The following is a 14,227-nucleotide window of genomic DNA, read 5'->3' on the forward strand; positions in this document are numbered from 1 at the left end:
ATCACAGAGGGCTAGAACATCATCACAGAGGGTTAGAACATCATCACAGAGAGCTAGAATGTCATCACAGAGGGATAGAACATCATCACAGAGGGTTAGAACATCATCACAGAGGGTTAGAACATCATCACACAGGGCTCAAGCATCATCTCAGAGGGCTGGAACATCATCACAGATGGCTAGAACATCATCACAGAGGGATAGAACATCATCACATAGGACTAGAACACCATCACAGAGGGCTAGAACTTCATCACATCAGGCTAGAACATCCTCACAGCAGGCTAGAACAACATCACAGGAGGCTAGAATGTCACCAGAGAGGGCTAGAACATCATCAATGTGCATCATCAGCAGGTGAAGAGGACGATGTGTTTCTTGTCGGCTTTCAGAATGTGGCGTTCGAAGTAGTTTTCTTGGGAACATTTTCTGCTTCAGCTCTCCATGTCATCCATTTTGATTTGACATCAACTATAGTGGCTGTTGATCAGCCTACTTTTAATTAATAAATATTAGCATGTATTGTTATGTGACTAATGACATTTACACAAAATTACGATGAACAACTGGAATTTATGTTTAGGAAGTGAATTTTATTCAAATAAATAGCCACATAAATAAACAATCTTTCTATATAACATTCATACAAACACACACACAGTCAAGTAGCAAATCAGGAAAATCATAAAACATATTTCTTCACATCCAACATTTTACCAAAAAGGACATCTTACAGATGTAAAATGTTACTAGTGTTTCAATAGTTCAGTCAAACTACGTTTGTGACCAGTTTTCTCAACTAACAGGAAAAACAAAACCTATTTCAGAAATGAGAAATATTCACTGTAAAGTGCAATGCTTATTTTTTTCTTTAATACAGCAAGTTAAATCAAAGTATGAAAACTGGGTCTTATGAGTGTCTGGCCCATGGCGGGTCCACCGGTTTTCACTGTGTGCTGATTGGAGAAAAGCAGGGATTCTCTGAAGGTATGGTGTTTGTTCTGAAGAAGGCACAAGTGTTGGTGGTGAGTGCAGTCAGCCGAAATGAAATGTCATTTAGAAATATTAACAATGCTTCTTTCAGAGAGAAATCTATCAAACAACATTTTAGCTTCAGGCTTCAAACACTTTTCCCCTTCAACATGTTGTTCAAAATGAGACCACTTCACACATAAATAGGCCTAACACATAAACCCAAACATGCTGTGCACAACTCTATCTAGATACTGTACCTTTACCACCTACAGACAATTCATTGAAACAACTTTTCTATTTCTTAGAAAATACATAAACAAATACAGCCATGGTCCTGCATAAGCATCTAGTGGCAGAAGCAGCTTTCTCATAGCAGGAACCACACAGAGTATGCCATGAAAGCAACATTTTGAGTCAACGCTTTCACAGAGGAAAGTCTCTTACTCCGCTGTTCTCTCTTTGGCTAATCTCGAGTTCTGCCATCATGCAGTAGCAGGCAACCATGTTGTCGATAGGGAAAGCACTGTGAAATGGTTTGGGTCCTTTCTCCTAAACATATGCATTTCTATGTTCAACAAAAAACAGAAGCCACCTACCACCTGCTCTACTCAGCTAGCTCCCTACGAAGGTCGGAAAACCTTGTACATTCACACAAAAAGAAAAAAAACAACAATCGAATGAACACCAGCAGGCAGTTACTGTAGTATCTTATGTCATCTCTCTATCTCTCATTTCTTCTGCATTTCAATGTGAAATATTGCACTATAGTCCCAAAGTCTTTGTTCTGGCTGTGTGAAAGCACCACATCATGTAGCATACACGTAGCCCATATGAGGTGAAAAGTATAGTGGGTAAAGCTTTGTTATGGAAATGGTTGCACTCACTACTGTAAGTGGTTCTGGATAAGAGGGTCTACTAAACAACTGAAATGTAAATGTTTTCCCCTGATAGGGAATGACATCATGCTCATAGGTCTTCAGGGTCTTACATATTGACAAATTGAGACATATAAAATGACATACATACAGAGGGAATATGAGTAGAAAGTAACCATACATGAGTAGAAATGATTAATTGAAAATCAACCTTTTTGTAAGGTGCACAGACACATACACACGCATGCACACACTGCTTGCTAACAGCAGTACCTATTGTGCTTTAGTCACACAGCAAGTCATTGTTTCTTCTCTGGTGAAAGCAGTATAAGCTCAGCTAGAATCTCGCACAAACAAATCACAGTTTGTGAAATCACAATAACATTGTCTTCAAAGAAAGTTTGGAAGTTTAGAATAGTTATGATACTGCATGTTTGTAGGATGGCTACAAAATAGGCGAGGTCAGTACAGGTGCATCAAAGCGGGGACCGAGAGACTGAAAGGCCATCAAGGCCATCAGACTATTAAATAGCTATCACAAGCCGGCCTCCACCAGTACCCTGTCCTGAACTTAGTCACTGTCACTAGCCAGCTACCACCCGGTTACTCAACCATGCACCTTAGAAGCTGCTACCCTATGTACACAGACATGGAACACTGGTCACTTTAACAATGTTTATATATCCCATTTTACCCACTTCATATGTGTATACTGTATTCTAGTCAAGTCCATCCTATTCAACTATTGCTGTACATATACTATTCTATCCACGTATTCTTCAGATATACTACATATTATATCTACATACTGTCCACAATGTCTATTCATCCCATCACACATATGCGCTCATACATACAGTACCAGTCAACAGTTCGGACACACCTACTCATTCAAGGGTTGAGAGAATGCCAAGAGTGTGCAAAGATGTCATCAAGGTAAAGGGGGACTACGTTGAAGAATCTCAATTATAAAATATATTTTGATTCGTTTAACACTTTTTTGGTTACTACATGATTCCATATGTGTTATTTCATAGTTTTGATTTCTTCACTATTATTCTACAATGTAGAAAATAGTAAAAAGAAAGAAAAACCTTGGAATGAATAGGTGTGTCCAAACTTTTGACTGGTACTGTATATATGTGTATATATATATGTGTGTATATATATATATATAATTATAACACCAATATACTCCTACTCCTAATGTTACTATATTTCTAAATTCCATTCTTTTACTTTTAGATTGGTGTGTATTGTTGTGTATGGTTAGATATTACTGCACTGCTGGAGCTAAGAACACAAGCATTTCGCTACACCCACAATAACACCTGCTAAACATGTGTATGTGACCAATAAGTCATATCTTCTCCAAAAGACAAACAAAGTAAAAATAAAGAAATAACTTTGGTCTTTTCTAATTAAGTGAAAACAATAAGTAATAAGTAATTAAGGTCTATATACAGTGAGCAAAACTGGAAAAGTAACACAAAACAAAATCAGGAAGACTGGATCCTCCTGTTTTCAAACTTGATGAAAAAAATAAAAATGAAACTGTTGAAATAGGTCTTAAATGATCTAGTATGGTACATTGATACCAGTCCTCGTTGGGGTTTCAAGACTAGTCCTTCACTCACCCCTCCCCAGCGGGACAGGGGTGAGTTGGGGTCCCCATCAGGGACAAAGGAGAGGAACGGAGGTCCCCTGTTGTGTTGAGGGGGTCCCAGACCTTTATTGCTTCTCTGGGGGTTCGGATGAGACCTCAGAGCCGTCACTCCAGAGTTTGGTTATTGCTTAATTCTCAGCTTATGTGATCACACACAGACACACACAACTAGATGTGTGTTTGCATGTTGTTCAAGAGTGTAGATTTGTGACTTGCATCAGTTTAAAAAAATCTATCTCCACTTTGCTCAGTTTTTCTACCCAATTGTTCTCTTTTCACACTTTTAGAGGATCTGATCTGTCGTCATCTGCTCATCATCTGATGGTCTGTGAGAAGCTCCACGTCTCAAAGTTCTGTTCCCACTGTCAAAAAGCGCTTACCCTTCCTGTCCATCAGTGATGACATCACCAGGACATTTTGTCCTCATGCAGAACAATCACTCTGTTCCAATAAGAAGTTGTTGTTTTCTGCTTCTCCTTTCTTTCCCCCCATTACTTCACCATCACACAGCTTCTCAGCTGCTGCTGTCCACCGCAGCCCAGCTCCTGCATCTCAGACTCTCTCCCGGAGGCTGAATCCAGACTCCACATCCCCTGCATAGGCATGAGGGGGAAGGGGCCCTTGGTGAAAGCCTGGGTCTGGTCCTGGGCTTGGTCCTGGGGGTTGGTCTGGTGGTAGAGGTTGGTCTCGAGGTAGAGGCTGGACTGCTGGCTTATGTGCAGTCGAGCCTCGAGGAGGTAAGCAGCAGTACCCACAGGGGAGAGAGAGGAAGAGGAGGAGCAGGAGGAAGAGGAGGAGCAGGAGGAAGAGGAGCCATAGGAGGGTGAAGATAACTCCAGAGGTTGCTGCCAGAAGGCATGCTGGAGAGCCAGGGGGCTCTGGTGGGAGGGCAGGGTGTGTTGGGGTTCCCCCTGGAGGAGGGAGGGGGCGGGGTTGTCGAACAGGGTGGAGGGGGCGGCGAAGACTGAGGTGGGGGAGGGGGGCTGCTGCTGGGTCAGGAAGAGCGGGGGATTCTGGGTAGGTGCTGGCCAAGGAGGCTGAGGTTGGGGCTTGTGCTGGATCTGGAGCATCCTGTAAACAGAGACAGAGAGGTGGGGTTAGAATGACACTTACGGTGACTACGTGTCTGTGATTGTATTTATGTGCAGGTGCGTGTGTAAGGTTGTGTGTGTCTCCCTCTTACCTTTGCTGGTGCAGAACTTCCTCCAGCATGCTGCGGTGCTCACTGATGGTGGGGCCTAATGATCCCCAGGTGCCACGGCTACTGCGGTCGGAGGTCGGAGGGCAGACCTGCCTCGCCAGACCTTTGATCTTATTCAGACCCAGAAGGCCTTTAGTGCGCGTGTTCTTTCTCAGCTGTTGGCGGAAGGCTTTCAGACCTGGGGAGGTGCACAGAGAGAGAGACAGGCAGACGATTGGTTAGATGATGATGTGACTGATACATTTCTCTGTAGTAATGATGATGATGAGGATGATGGGACTGATGCATACCTAATGGCTATAAACTGACATCATCCATACCTTGTGTCAGGGAGGTGTCGGAGGCTCTGCGGCCCTCTTGGAAGCTGGCAGCCTGAGCCTGGGGGAGGAGGTGACAGGAGAGGGCCGGTGGGCTATCGGCGGGGACCAGTGCCCCAGGCTCAGTCCCAATGGCCAGCACGGCTGACAGGCCACCTACAGCGGGGTGCAGAGCGGGGTTGGGGGTGGACGAGGACCTCAGACAGCTGTCAGACGACGCACCATCGGAGGGGCTGACAACGATGCAGGGGGGGTTGCACTGGTGGAAGCGAGCAGAGACCTCGGCCAGGGTGTGTCGCCGGGAGGTGGTGGTGGGCAGGACGAGGGCCGAGCAGGTGTGTGTGACCTCCTCCTCCAGGTCGCGGGGCCGCACCTCTTCACTGATGCTGGTCTCCACCAGGCTGTTGGGGGAGATGGAGCGGTTACACAGCAGTCGGTTCAGACTGGCTTCCACCGGGAACACCACACGTTGGAACAATGCACCTTGGTCATATTCCATCTCCGCGTGCATGGGAGGGGTACTCTTGCATTGAATGGGGTAGGCTGAAGGTCTGAAGCTGTCCTCCATGATGACCTCTGGGGTACCGGAGTCAGAGGTGCTCCTGGGTCTCTGGTTCCAGGGTCCACACTGACGGCTGAGCTGCTGGGCTCGGTGCTCCCTGATCCTCTCCAACAGTAAGTAGTAGATGGCTGAGAAGTGGTTGTAGCTGCTGCTCTGCAGAGACTGGGGCAGAACAGAAGGACATGTTAGTCAGCCATTTTGGTCCAAAGGGTATCATAATATAAGGGGCTGTATTAGCCAGCTTTTCACTGTTCCTCTCCCTGTTTGTCTCTCTCACTCTCTCTACATATATTTCTCTCTCAGATAGGTCTGTAGCCCGTCAGACTGCGTTCACCCAGACTGATCTCATGAGAGACTGCTGTTGGAGCTCATCTACTCACCGCTAACTGTGTCAGGCTTTAAAAGCAGATGCCAGTTATCCCCCTAATTCTCCCTACAAAATGAGTATTAAGTCCCCCAGGTGTACAGGGATCCAGGGTGTGTTTGACTGTGGTGCCTGCCTGGGAGGCAGCATAACATACCCTGCTCTACTGCCAGACATGACTAACTGTCTCAAAGCCCCACCACTTTCAACCCAGTACCCAACCCCACTACCTCAGTCTTTACAGTATACTCCAAATACTGTATTCCTGTGGTACTATGTGATCTGTATAACCCATAACCTATAACCTGTAACTTGTAACCCATAACCTATAACCTATAACCCATAACCATAACCCGTAACATATAACCTATAACCCATAACCATAACCCATAACCTAATACCCATAACCATAACCCATAACCTATAACCTATAACCCATACCCCGTAACCTATAACCTATAACCCATAACCCATAACCTGTAACCTATAACACATACCCTATAACCTATAACCCATAACCATAACCCGTAACCTATAACCTATAACCCATAACCCATAACCCATAACCTGTAACCTATAACACATAACCTATAACACATAACCTATAACACATAACCTATAACCTGTAATCTACAACCTGTAACCTATAACCCATAACCTATAACACATAACCTATAACACATAACCTATAACCTGTAATCTACAACCTGTAACCTATAACCTATAACACATAACCTATAACCTGTAACCTATAACCCATAACCTATAACACATAACCTACAAACTGTAACCTATAACCCATAACCTATAACACATAACCTATAACCCATAACCCATAACCCATAACCTGTAACCTATAACACATACCCTATAACCTATAACCCATAACCATAACCCGTAACCTATAACCTATAACCCATAACCCATAACCCATAACCTGTAACCTATAACACATAACCTATAACACATAACCTATAACACATAACCTATAACCTGTAATCTACAACCTGTAACCTATAACCCATAACCTATAACACATAACCTATAACACATAACCTATAACCTGTAATCTACAACCTGTAACCTATAACCTATAACACATAACCTATAACCTGTAACCTATAACCCATAACCTATAACACATAACCTACAAACTGTAACCTATAACCCATAACCTATAACACATAACCTATAACCCATAACCCATAACCCATAACCTGTAACCTATAACACATAACCTATAACCTATAACCTATAACCCATAACCATAACCTGTAACCTATAACCTATAACCTATAACCCATAACCCATAACCTGTAACCTATAACACATAACCTATAACACATAACCTATAACACATAACCTATAACCCATAACCCATAACCTATAACCTATAACACATAACCTATAACCCATAACCTATAACCTGTAACCTACAACCTGTAACCTATAACCCATAACCTATAACCCATAGCCTATAACCTGTGACCTATAGCCCATAACCTGTAACCTATAACCCATAACCTATAACACATAACCTATAACACATAACCTATAACCTGTAATCTACAGCCTGTAACCTATAACCCATAACCTATAACACATAACCTATAACACATAACCTATAACACATAACCTATAACCTGTAATCTACAACCTGTAACCTATAACACATAACCTATAACCTGTAACCTATAACCCATAACCTATAACACATAACCTACAACCTGTAACCTATAACCCATAACCTATAACACATAACCTATAACCCATAACCTATAACCTGTAACCTATATAACGGCCCAGCTCCACTCACTCCTACCCTCCTCTAATCCACCTTTTAGGACAATAACACCAATAAACCAATTAACCAATCAACCAATTAACACATCAACCAATAAGCCACTCACCTCAATGGTCCTGTGGCGGTCAATGCCCAGGGTTTGCATGATGCCCAGGACAGGCTCGCTGTAGTCCCCCAGGTTAGAGTTGTAGTCTGTGAGGGGAAGGGTCATGCTGAGGGTCTGGTGAAGAGCTGTGGGGTCAGCCAGCATCCAGCGGTGCTGCTTGATCTGGGCCACACTGATCCTCTTAGCTGGGTCTACCACCAGCATCCTACGGATCAGGTTCTCACAGTCTGCGGGGAATAAAGAGGGAGGAAGAGGGAGAAAGGAGGGAGGGAGAATGGAGGGAGAAGGGAGGGAGAGATAGGGAGGGAGAAGGGAGGTAGGGAGGGCGATAGAAGGGAAAGCAAGGTCAGTCTGATGCTACAGCATATGCTTTTATATAATATAAACCAGTCACTTTATCAATCAATGTATCAGTTCAATCACACTATGAAATGTGTCACTGTGTGGTTGCCATGGTGTGATGGGTACCTTGAGACATGAAGAAGGGGATTCTGAAGCGCCCCTCTGTGACTCTCTGTCTGAGAGCAGGGAGGCTGGGCCCGTCGAACGGAAGGGAACCGCACACGAGAACGTACAGAACCACACCCAGACTCTTTAGAGGAGAGACACCAGGAGGAGAACGTCAACAAATGGCCTCTCCCTTTACTTCACTATTCATTGGTTTGACATGAAGATGGTAGAACTACGGTTCAAAACACATTGTGTACAGTTTCCCTGTCAGCCCTTACCCAGATATCCAACTGTGGCCCTTCGTACTCCTTCCCCTCGAACACCTCGGGTGCTGCGTAAGGGGGGCTGCCGCACCACGTAGACAGGGGCTCGCCTGCGTTGTAGAAGTTACCGAATCCAAAGTCTGAACGGGAAGGAGAAAGAGATTGGTTAGTTTGTGAAACTCGTGGTTGTTTGAGTCCTGTATTCCCTGCTGGCTACAGAGTTTTTTCTTGTTGATATTGCGTAATGTTAATCACATAATGACAGATAAAAGGCCAGATAGCATCTGAGCTAATATCACCCTGGGCTCTGACACAGAGCTCTGATTGTCCTGCCACAATGAGGCACTGAGGTTGACCCGCTGGGCACTGTCTTGCTTTCTGGCAGTGTGTGTGTGTTTGTTTGTGTGTGTGTGTTTACTGAATACAGATTGTCACCCTGGCTCTCTGTGGCATCAGATCAGGCCTGCTATGACCCTGCTATTTCACCATAAAGAACCTTCTAGTTCTTGGCAGTTGGCAATTCATTAGCACTCAGACCCAGTAACAATCTTTTAATTACAGTGATGCAGGTATTCTCTTCAGTAGAGAGATTAAGAAGTCTGGGAATCACGTAGAGAACCATAAAGGATAGAGGGGAGTCTGCTATCTATTATCTCCCAGACAGACTCACAGCCAGTTTGATGTTCATGTTATCTCCCAGACAGACTCACGGCCAGTTTGATGTTCGTGTTATCTCCCAGACAGACTCACCGGCCAGTTTGATGTTCATGTTGGCATCCAGCAGTAGATTCTCAGTTTTGAGGTCTCTGTGAACGATGTGGTGCCTGTGGCAGTAATCCACTGCCGTCAGAATCTGCCCGAACTTCTTCTGCGCCTCGTCCTCGCTCATGCGCCCGTTTGAGGTCAAGTAGTCTGGAGGACAAGAGGGAGAGAGAGGGAGAGAGAGAGAAAGGGCGTTTTAGACTCAGATGCCTAAACCATTTATACATCCTGGGTGAGGGACGAACTTCATATCTATTTTACCCCTTTTATTACCTAAAAAGATACTGCACAGCCAGTGGAGGCTGCTGAGGGGAGGATGGCTCATAATAACGTCTGGAATGGAGTCAATGGACTGGTATCAAACGTCTGGAAACCACGTCTTCGATGTGTTTGATACCAGTCCATTGACTCTAGTCCAGCCATTATTATGAGCTATCCTCCCCTCAGCAGCCTCCACTGTGCCCAACACAGGTTACAACAAAGGGATATTTTATTTGATCCTCACCGAACATCTCTCCATTTTTGGCGTATTCTGTCACAATGTACAGCATATCTTTAGTCTCCATTACCTAAGAGAAACACAAAGAGAGACATAGAAGAGAAGTTAGCTAAAAGTATACACACACAAACATACCGTGATGACGTGAGGAGAGAGAACTTTTCACTCCGTGAGTGTTTTAGCAGAGCCAGGACTGAGCACTGGGGACATTTTCTGGCAACCTTCATTTTCCTCTGACCACACTACCCCCTTCCTGTTCCATAACTTCTGTCACACACACACACTGGGCATGCTGACTTTCCATGATATGAACTGTTGCATAACAGAGATGACAGGCACTTCCTGTATGCTCTTTATTTATAGGACACGAACACGATACGAACAAGAGTCCACACAGGCAAAAACACACACAACAGTTCAAACCCGTGTTCCCACTAAACTGTGTTGTCTGTCACCAGTTGTTGTTGTTGGGAATGTTGTGTCACTACCACTTCTTAGGAATGAAAGCCTGATTAACATCACTGCCAGGACTCAATAAACCAAAACCTAACGCTAGCTAAGTCACGAATCAACAACAATGGCAGTCATTTCAAAGCCTCGTTTAATTTCCAAACCAGTTTCTCTTTAATTTTTCTAACTGCGTGAGAGACAGAGAGGTCCTGGGCAGCCGTAATGGTTAGGGATACACAGACGCTCCACATAGTCTCTAGTCTTCGTCTGAGAGAGATGAGCACCACTCTTTGTCCTTCTCACCCTAGAGGTGCTGCTGATGTCATACAGGCTTCCAGGGAAGTGGTCTGGCACGTCAAGGGCCCCTCATACTGGCCCCTTGAAGAGTGGTGTGTGGGGGAGTGTGTGAATGAGAGAGAAAAATAAAGAAAGAGAAAGAAAGAAAGAAAGAGAAATAGACAACAGGCTGTGGTCATCTCCAGAAGTAGAAAAAAGTGTCATTTTGTTCACAAAAGAGCATTCAGTATCTAAAGGTCAGCATATCTAAAGGTCGAGGTTCAATACTTTGGTGTTGTTTTTGAGTTTTTTTTTTTGGTGGTGGTGCATCAGCTTTAATATTGCAAATAGATTGTGGCTTTTTTCAATGCAATTGTCTGCCTCATTTCCAATCCCCCACTGTTTGTTAGTGTAACAGAAGGATGAGAGGGAGAGGATGTGACCTCCGGATCACAAGGTTGCCTTTACTGCACTACACCTCCCCCTCAGTGGGCAGATGAGGGGGTGTCACAGGGGGGGGGGGGGGGGGGGGGGACGACCCGGCTCAGAGCCATTAGTCATCCAGTGACTCGTCCTAAGTGAGAAGTTTCCCTGGCTTTCCCCAGCAGCACTGTCAGATCTGGCCCTGTGAGCCCTGATTGGAAATGCTGATTAGCTTTAGGAGGACTATCCCTCAGTACTAATTTGCTCACAGTGGTGGCTCGTCCTCTGGAAGACATATGACACATCAGGCTTTCCTGTCCAACTCAAAGCGTTGTGTGTGCGTGTGCGTGTGCGTGTATGTATGTGTGTGTGTGTGTGTGTGTGTGTGTGTGTGTGTGTGTGTGTGTGTGTGTGTGTGTGTGTGTGTGTGTTTGTGTGTGTGTGTGTGTGTGTGTGTGGGAGAGGGGGGGACCTTCTAATAAGATCTTTCCCCAGGATTTTGGGTGTGGAAGGGAACACAATTTCGCAATCTCAGCAGTCACCCTCTTAAATCCCTCAGCAGTCACCCTCTTAAATCCCTCAGCAGTCACCCTCTTAAATCCCTCAGCAGTCACCCTCTTAAATCCCTCAGCAGTCACCCTCTTAAATCCCTCAGCAGTCACCCTCTTAAATCCGGACATCCAGTAATCCTCAAAACCAGCAAAACAGCACAGAACTGAACAAAGGGCAGAAAACTGCTGATTGAAAAAAGACGTGTGTGTGTATAAACCCAGTGTATGTACCATAACACAAACAGTGAAACCTTCCTTTCCATTTCAGCCATACATTTCATCTCTTCCAAGCCACCACACGTCCATCCCTACTCCTTGTCCTTTAAGTTCAATAAAGGTCAAATAAAAAATATATACAAATAATAGGCCCTCTACCTCTCTTGTTTACTGTGCATGTGTTATTCGTCCCCGGCACCCACTCAGCTCTTGTGTCTCTCTGTGGACACATAGCCAAACACACAGCCCAGTCACTCAGCAATATCCATGATGGATAGCGTGTCAGTCAACACACCTAAAATAACAGACCCCCCCCAGTGGAACAGTGGATCATAATAGAAACAACACACACCTGGTAGAGTTTGATGATATGGGGGTGGTTAAGCAGCTTCATTATCTGGACCTCCCTGTAGATCTTCTCTAGGTTGGATGGGTTTAGTCTCGTCTTGTCAATGATCTTTATGGCCACCTGGCAGTGGACAACCAACCAACACAGCAAACTGTAAACACACGATAAGGTCTACTATATCCAGGACAAATGCACTGTGAGAGGCTGATATGATTCTACCAAATGTTTTTGTTCTTTTCAGATGTGTTCGTGTGATTTAGAAATGAATAAAATATGACATGGAACCATTGGTAATGAAAGATTTGGGATGCTGACCTGTGTTTTGGTGACTTTGTGCCTTGCCAGTTTGACCACGGCAAAGTTTCCTTTCCCCAGCGTGCTTATGATCTCATAGAAGCCGACCTGGAGAGGCCTTCCCTGGGTATGGTTGGGCTGGGCCCCCTGGCTGCTCTCCGTCATGATCACCATGATGATTATTATATTCCAAAGGATAGGATAAAAATTGTGTGTAGTACCTGCGTTACAAAAGTACAAATTTGAAATATCAAATGCGCATACGTCTATGATTAATGGCATTGTTTTATTTTTTATTGTAGGCCTATTATTTGTGTGTTATCATTTGTTAGGCCTAATGCATTACATTATCAATGTATTATTGTCATTATTGATAATAACGTTATAATTATAATCATTAGGCTACACATTTAACTAGGCGTAGTTCTTCCACAATTACTATAAAAAAAAACGCAAAGATTCTGAATTAACATTTCCATTGCATCATCATGCACAAAATAATTCAAGATAGAGCACATCATTTCATGTCTGTCAAATCTTCAAGTTTGCACTAAATTGAAATACTGCTCTAACCATATATTAATTCTATTAAATACGTCTTTTGAAGCGTTGGCGTCATACTAAACATGCCCAAATATGAAAAGTCTATGCTTAATAGACATGTAGACATTTATAACATAACACACAATACAGAATTGTTAAGTGTTAAGAAAATGGCAATGGCAGCTCCGCGCACACAGGCTGCCCGAGTAAAACAAATAAAAACGGTCTCAATAAATAAATAAAACATTATTATATATGTCCATTATAGATCCACTTTGAAATACAAACCAGATTTTTCCAAAGAATCATAAGAGCATTGCCGTGTCTTACCTTATTGGATGTAGGTGCACCAGCTCCTCTCACAGTTTAATCGGTTGTTACAGACAGCTATACAAGTCATTCTATAAGGATATTAGTTGCAGTAAATATGAGAAAAGTATAATGAAAAACAGCATTTCACTTTTTTTATTTTCCTTCTTTTAAAGAAATATCTACATAAATGTACACTGAAGTGTACACTAAAGTGTGCCAGCCGTATCAGTTAGAACTATTTACAGGTTAATTTGGCCGGTCACAACCCCGGCTACCGCACTGTTCGGTCTGCCTGTGCGCTCCTGTGGAATGCAGACAGCCACAGTGTTCATGGGAAACTCCTCCTCTCTCGCTGCTATAGGCTAACAAATTGATACCCACCTCATTAACGTCACACTCGCGTCAGAACTTCGAGCGAAGCACAAGCCTGGGCGCAAGCGCAAGGCAGAGGTTGCCAGGCAACCGTGCGGCTCGGCGCGCGGTGACGCGAGTGCTGATGGAGAGGTTGCTTGGAGATGGGGGCGATGACGTCAGTCCCGGAGATGTGTCACCACGTGATGTTTCCTCCCAAGCTGTTGTTGTATAGCGGAGCTCGAGCTTGGGCTCGCTTATCGCTGCTGGAAAGCTTTTGAGTGTGTGCGCTCCTTCGACTTTCAGTTGACTTTCGTCTCCTTACTTTGGGAGAAAAAGTGAAATTGGTTCTTAGTAATTATGAACCTTTTAAACTGGTTATACATGGCATGTTTTCAAACTTTTTGCATTAAGTGCACACATCATTCTATACTATACCACATAGCTTGCAAAACTGTGTAGTCAACATGCACTTGTTTTATAATGTAGGCAAGATTGCAGATTTGGAGCTGGGTTTCTGTTGGATGCATGCATGCTTTTCCTTGTGGTCATTCACTGCATTTGACCCTGAAAAATCACCAGAACCTCCACTTGGACCTCTGTATTACTCACATGGGA

At 44.1% G+C, this 14,227-nt stretch overlaps 1 protein-coding gene across 2 annotated transcripts; it reads right to left on the reverse strand.

Moving 5' to 3' along the window:
- Positions 1 to 572: 572 nt before the first annotated feature.
- On the reverse strand, positions 573 to 13,630 carry sik1 (salt-inducible kinase 1). 2 transcript variants are annotated; one of them, XM_036975048.2, is made up of 11 exons: positions 13,277 to 13,630; positions 12,425 to 12,624; positions 12,113 to 12,229; positions 9,851 to 9,914; positions 9,334 to 9,495; positions 8,599 to 8,723; positions 8,339 to 8,462; positions 7,871 to 8,097; positions 5,038 to 5,758; positions 4,700 to 4,895; positions 573 to 4,587 (listed from the first exon to the last, which is right to left on the reverse strand). In XM_036975048.2, exons 2-11 carry the CDS (start codon positions 12,575 to 12,577, stop codon positions 4,008 to 4,010), a joined length of 2,469 nt encoding a protein of 822 aa, XP_036830943.1. In that variant the 5' UTR covers positions 12,578 to 12,624; positions 13,277 to 13,630; the 3' UTR covers positions 573 to 4,007. The 2 variants fall into 2 exon arrangements, with proteins under 2 accessions (XP_036830943.1, XP_090086398.1); XM_090230272.1 differs by lacking the exons at positions 12,113 to 12,229; positions 12,425 to 12,624; positions 13,277 to 13,630 and adding an exon at positions 11,920 to 11,975.
- Between the last annotated feature and the right edge of the window lie 597 nt (positions 13,631 to 14,227).

The sequence above is a fragment of the Oncorhynchus mykiss genome, chromosome 3 (genome assembly GCF_057628025.1).
Source record: "Oncorhynchus mykiss isolate SJ-2025 chromosome 3, ASM5762802v1, whole genome shotgun sequence".
Classification (NCBI taxonomy): Eukaryota; Metazoa; Chordata; class Actinopteri; order Salmoniformes; family Salmonidae; genus Oncorhynchus; species Oncorhynchus mykiss.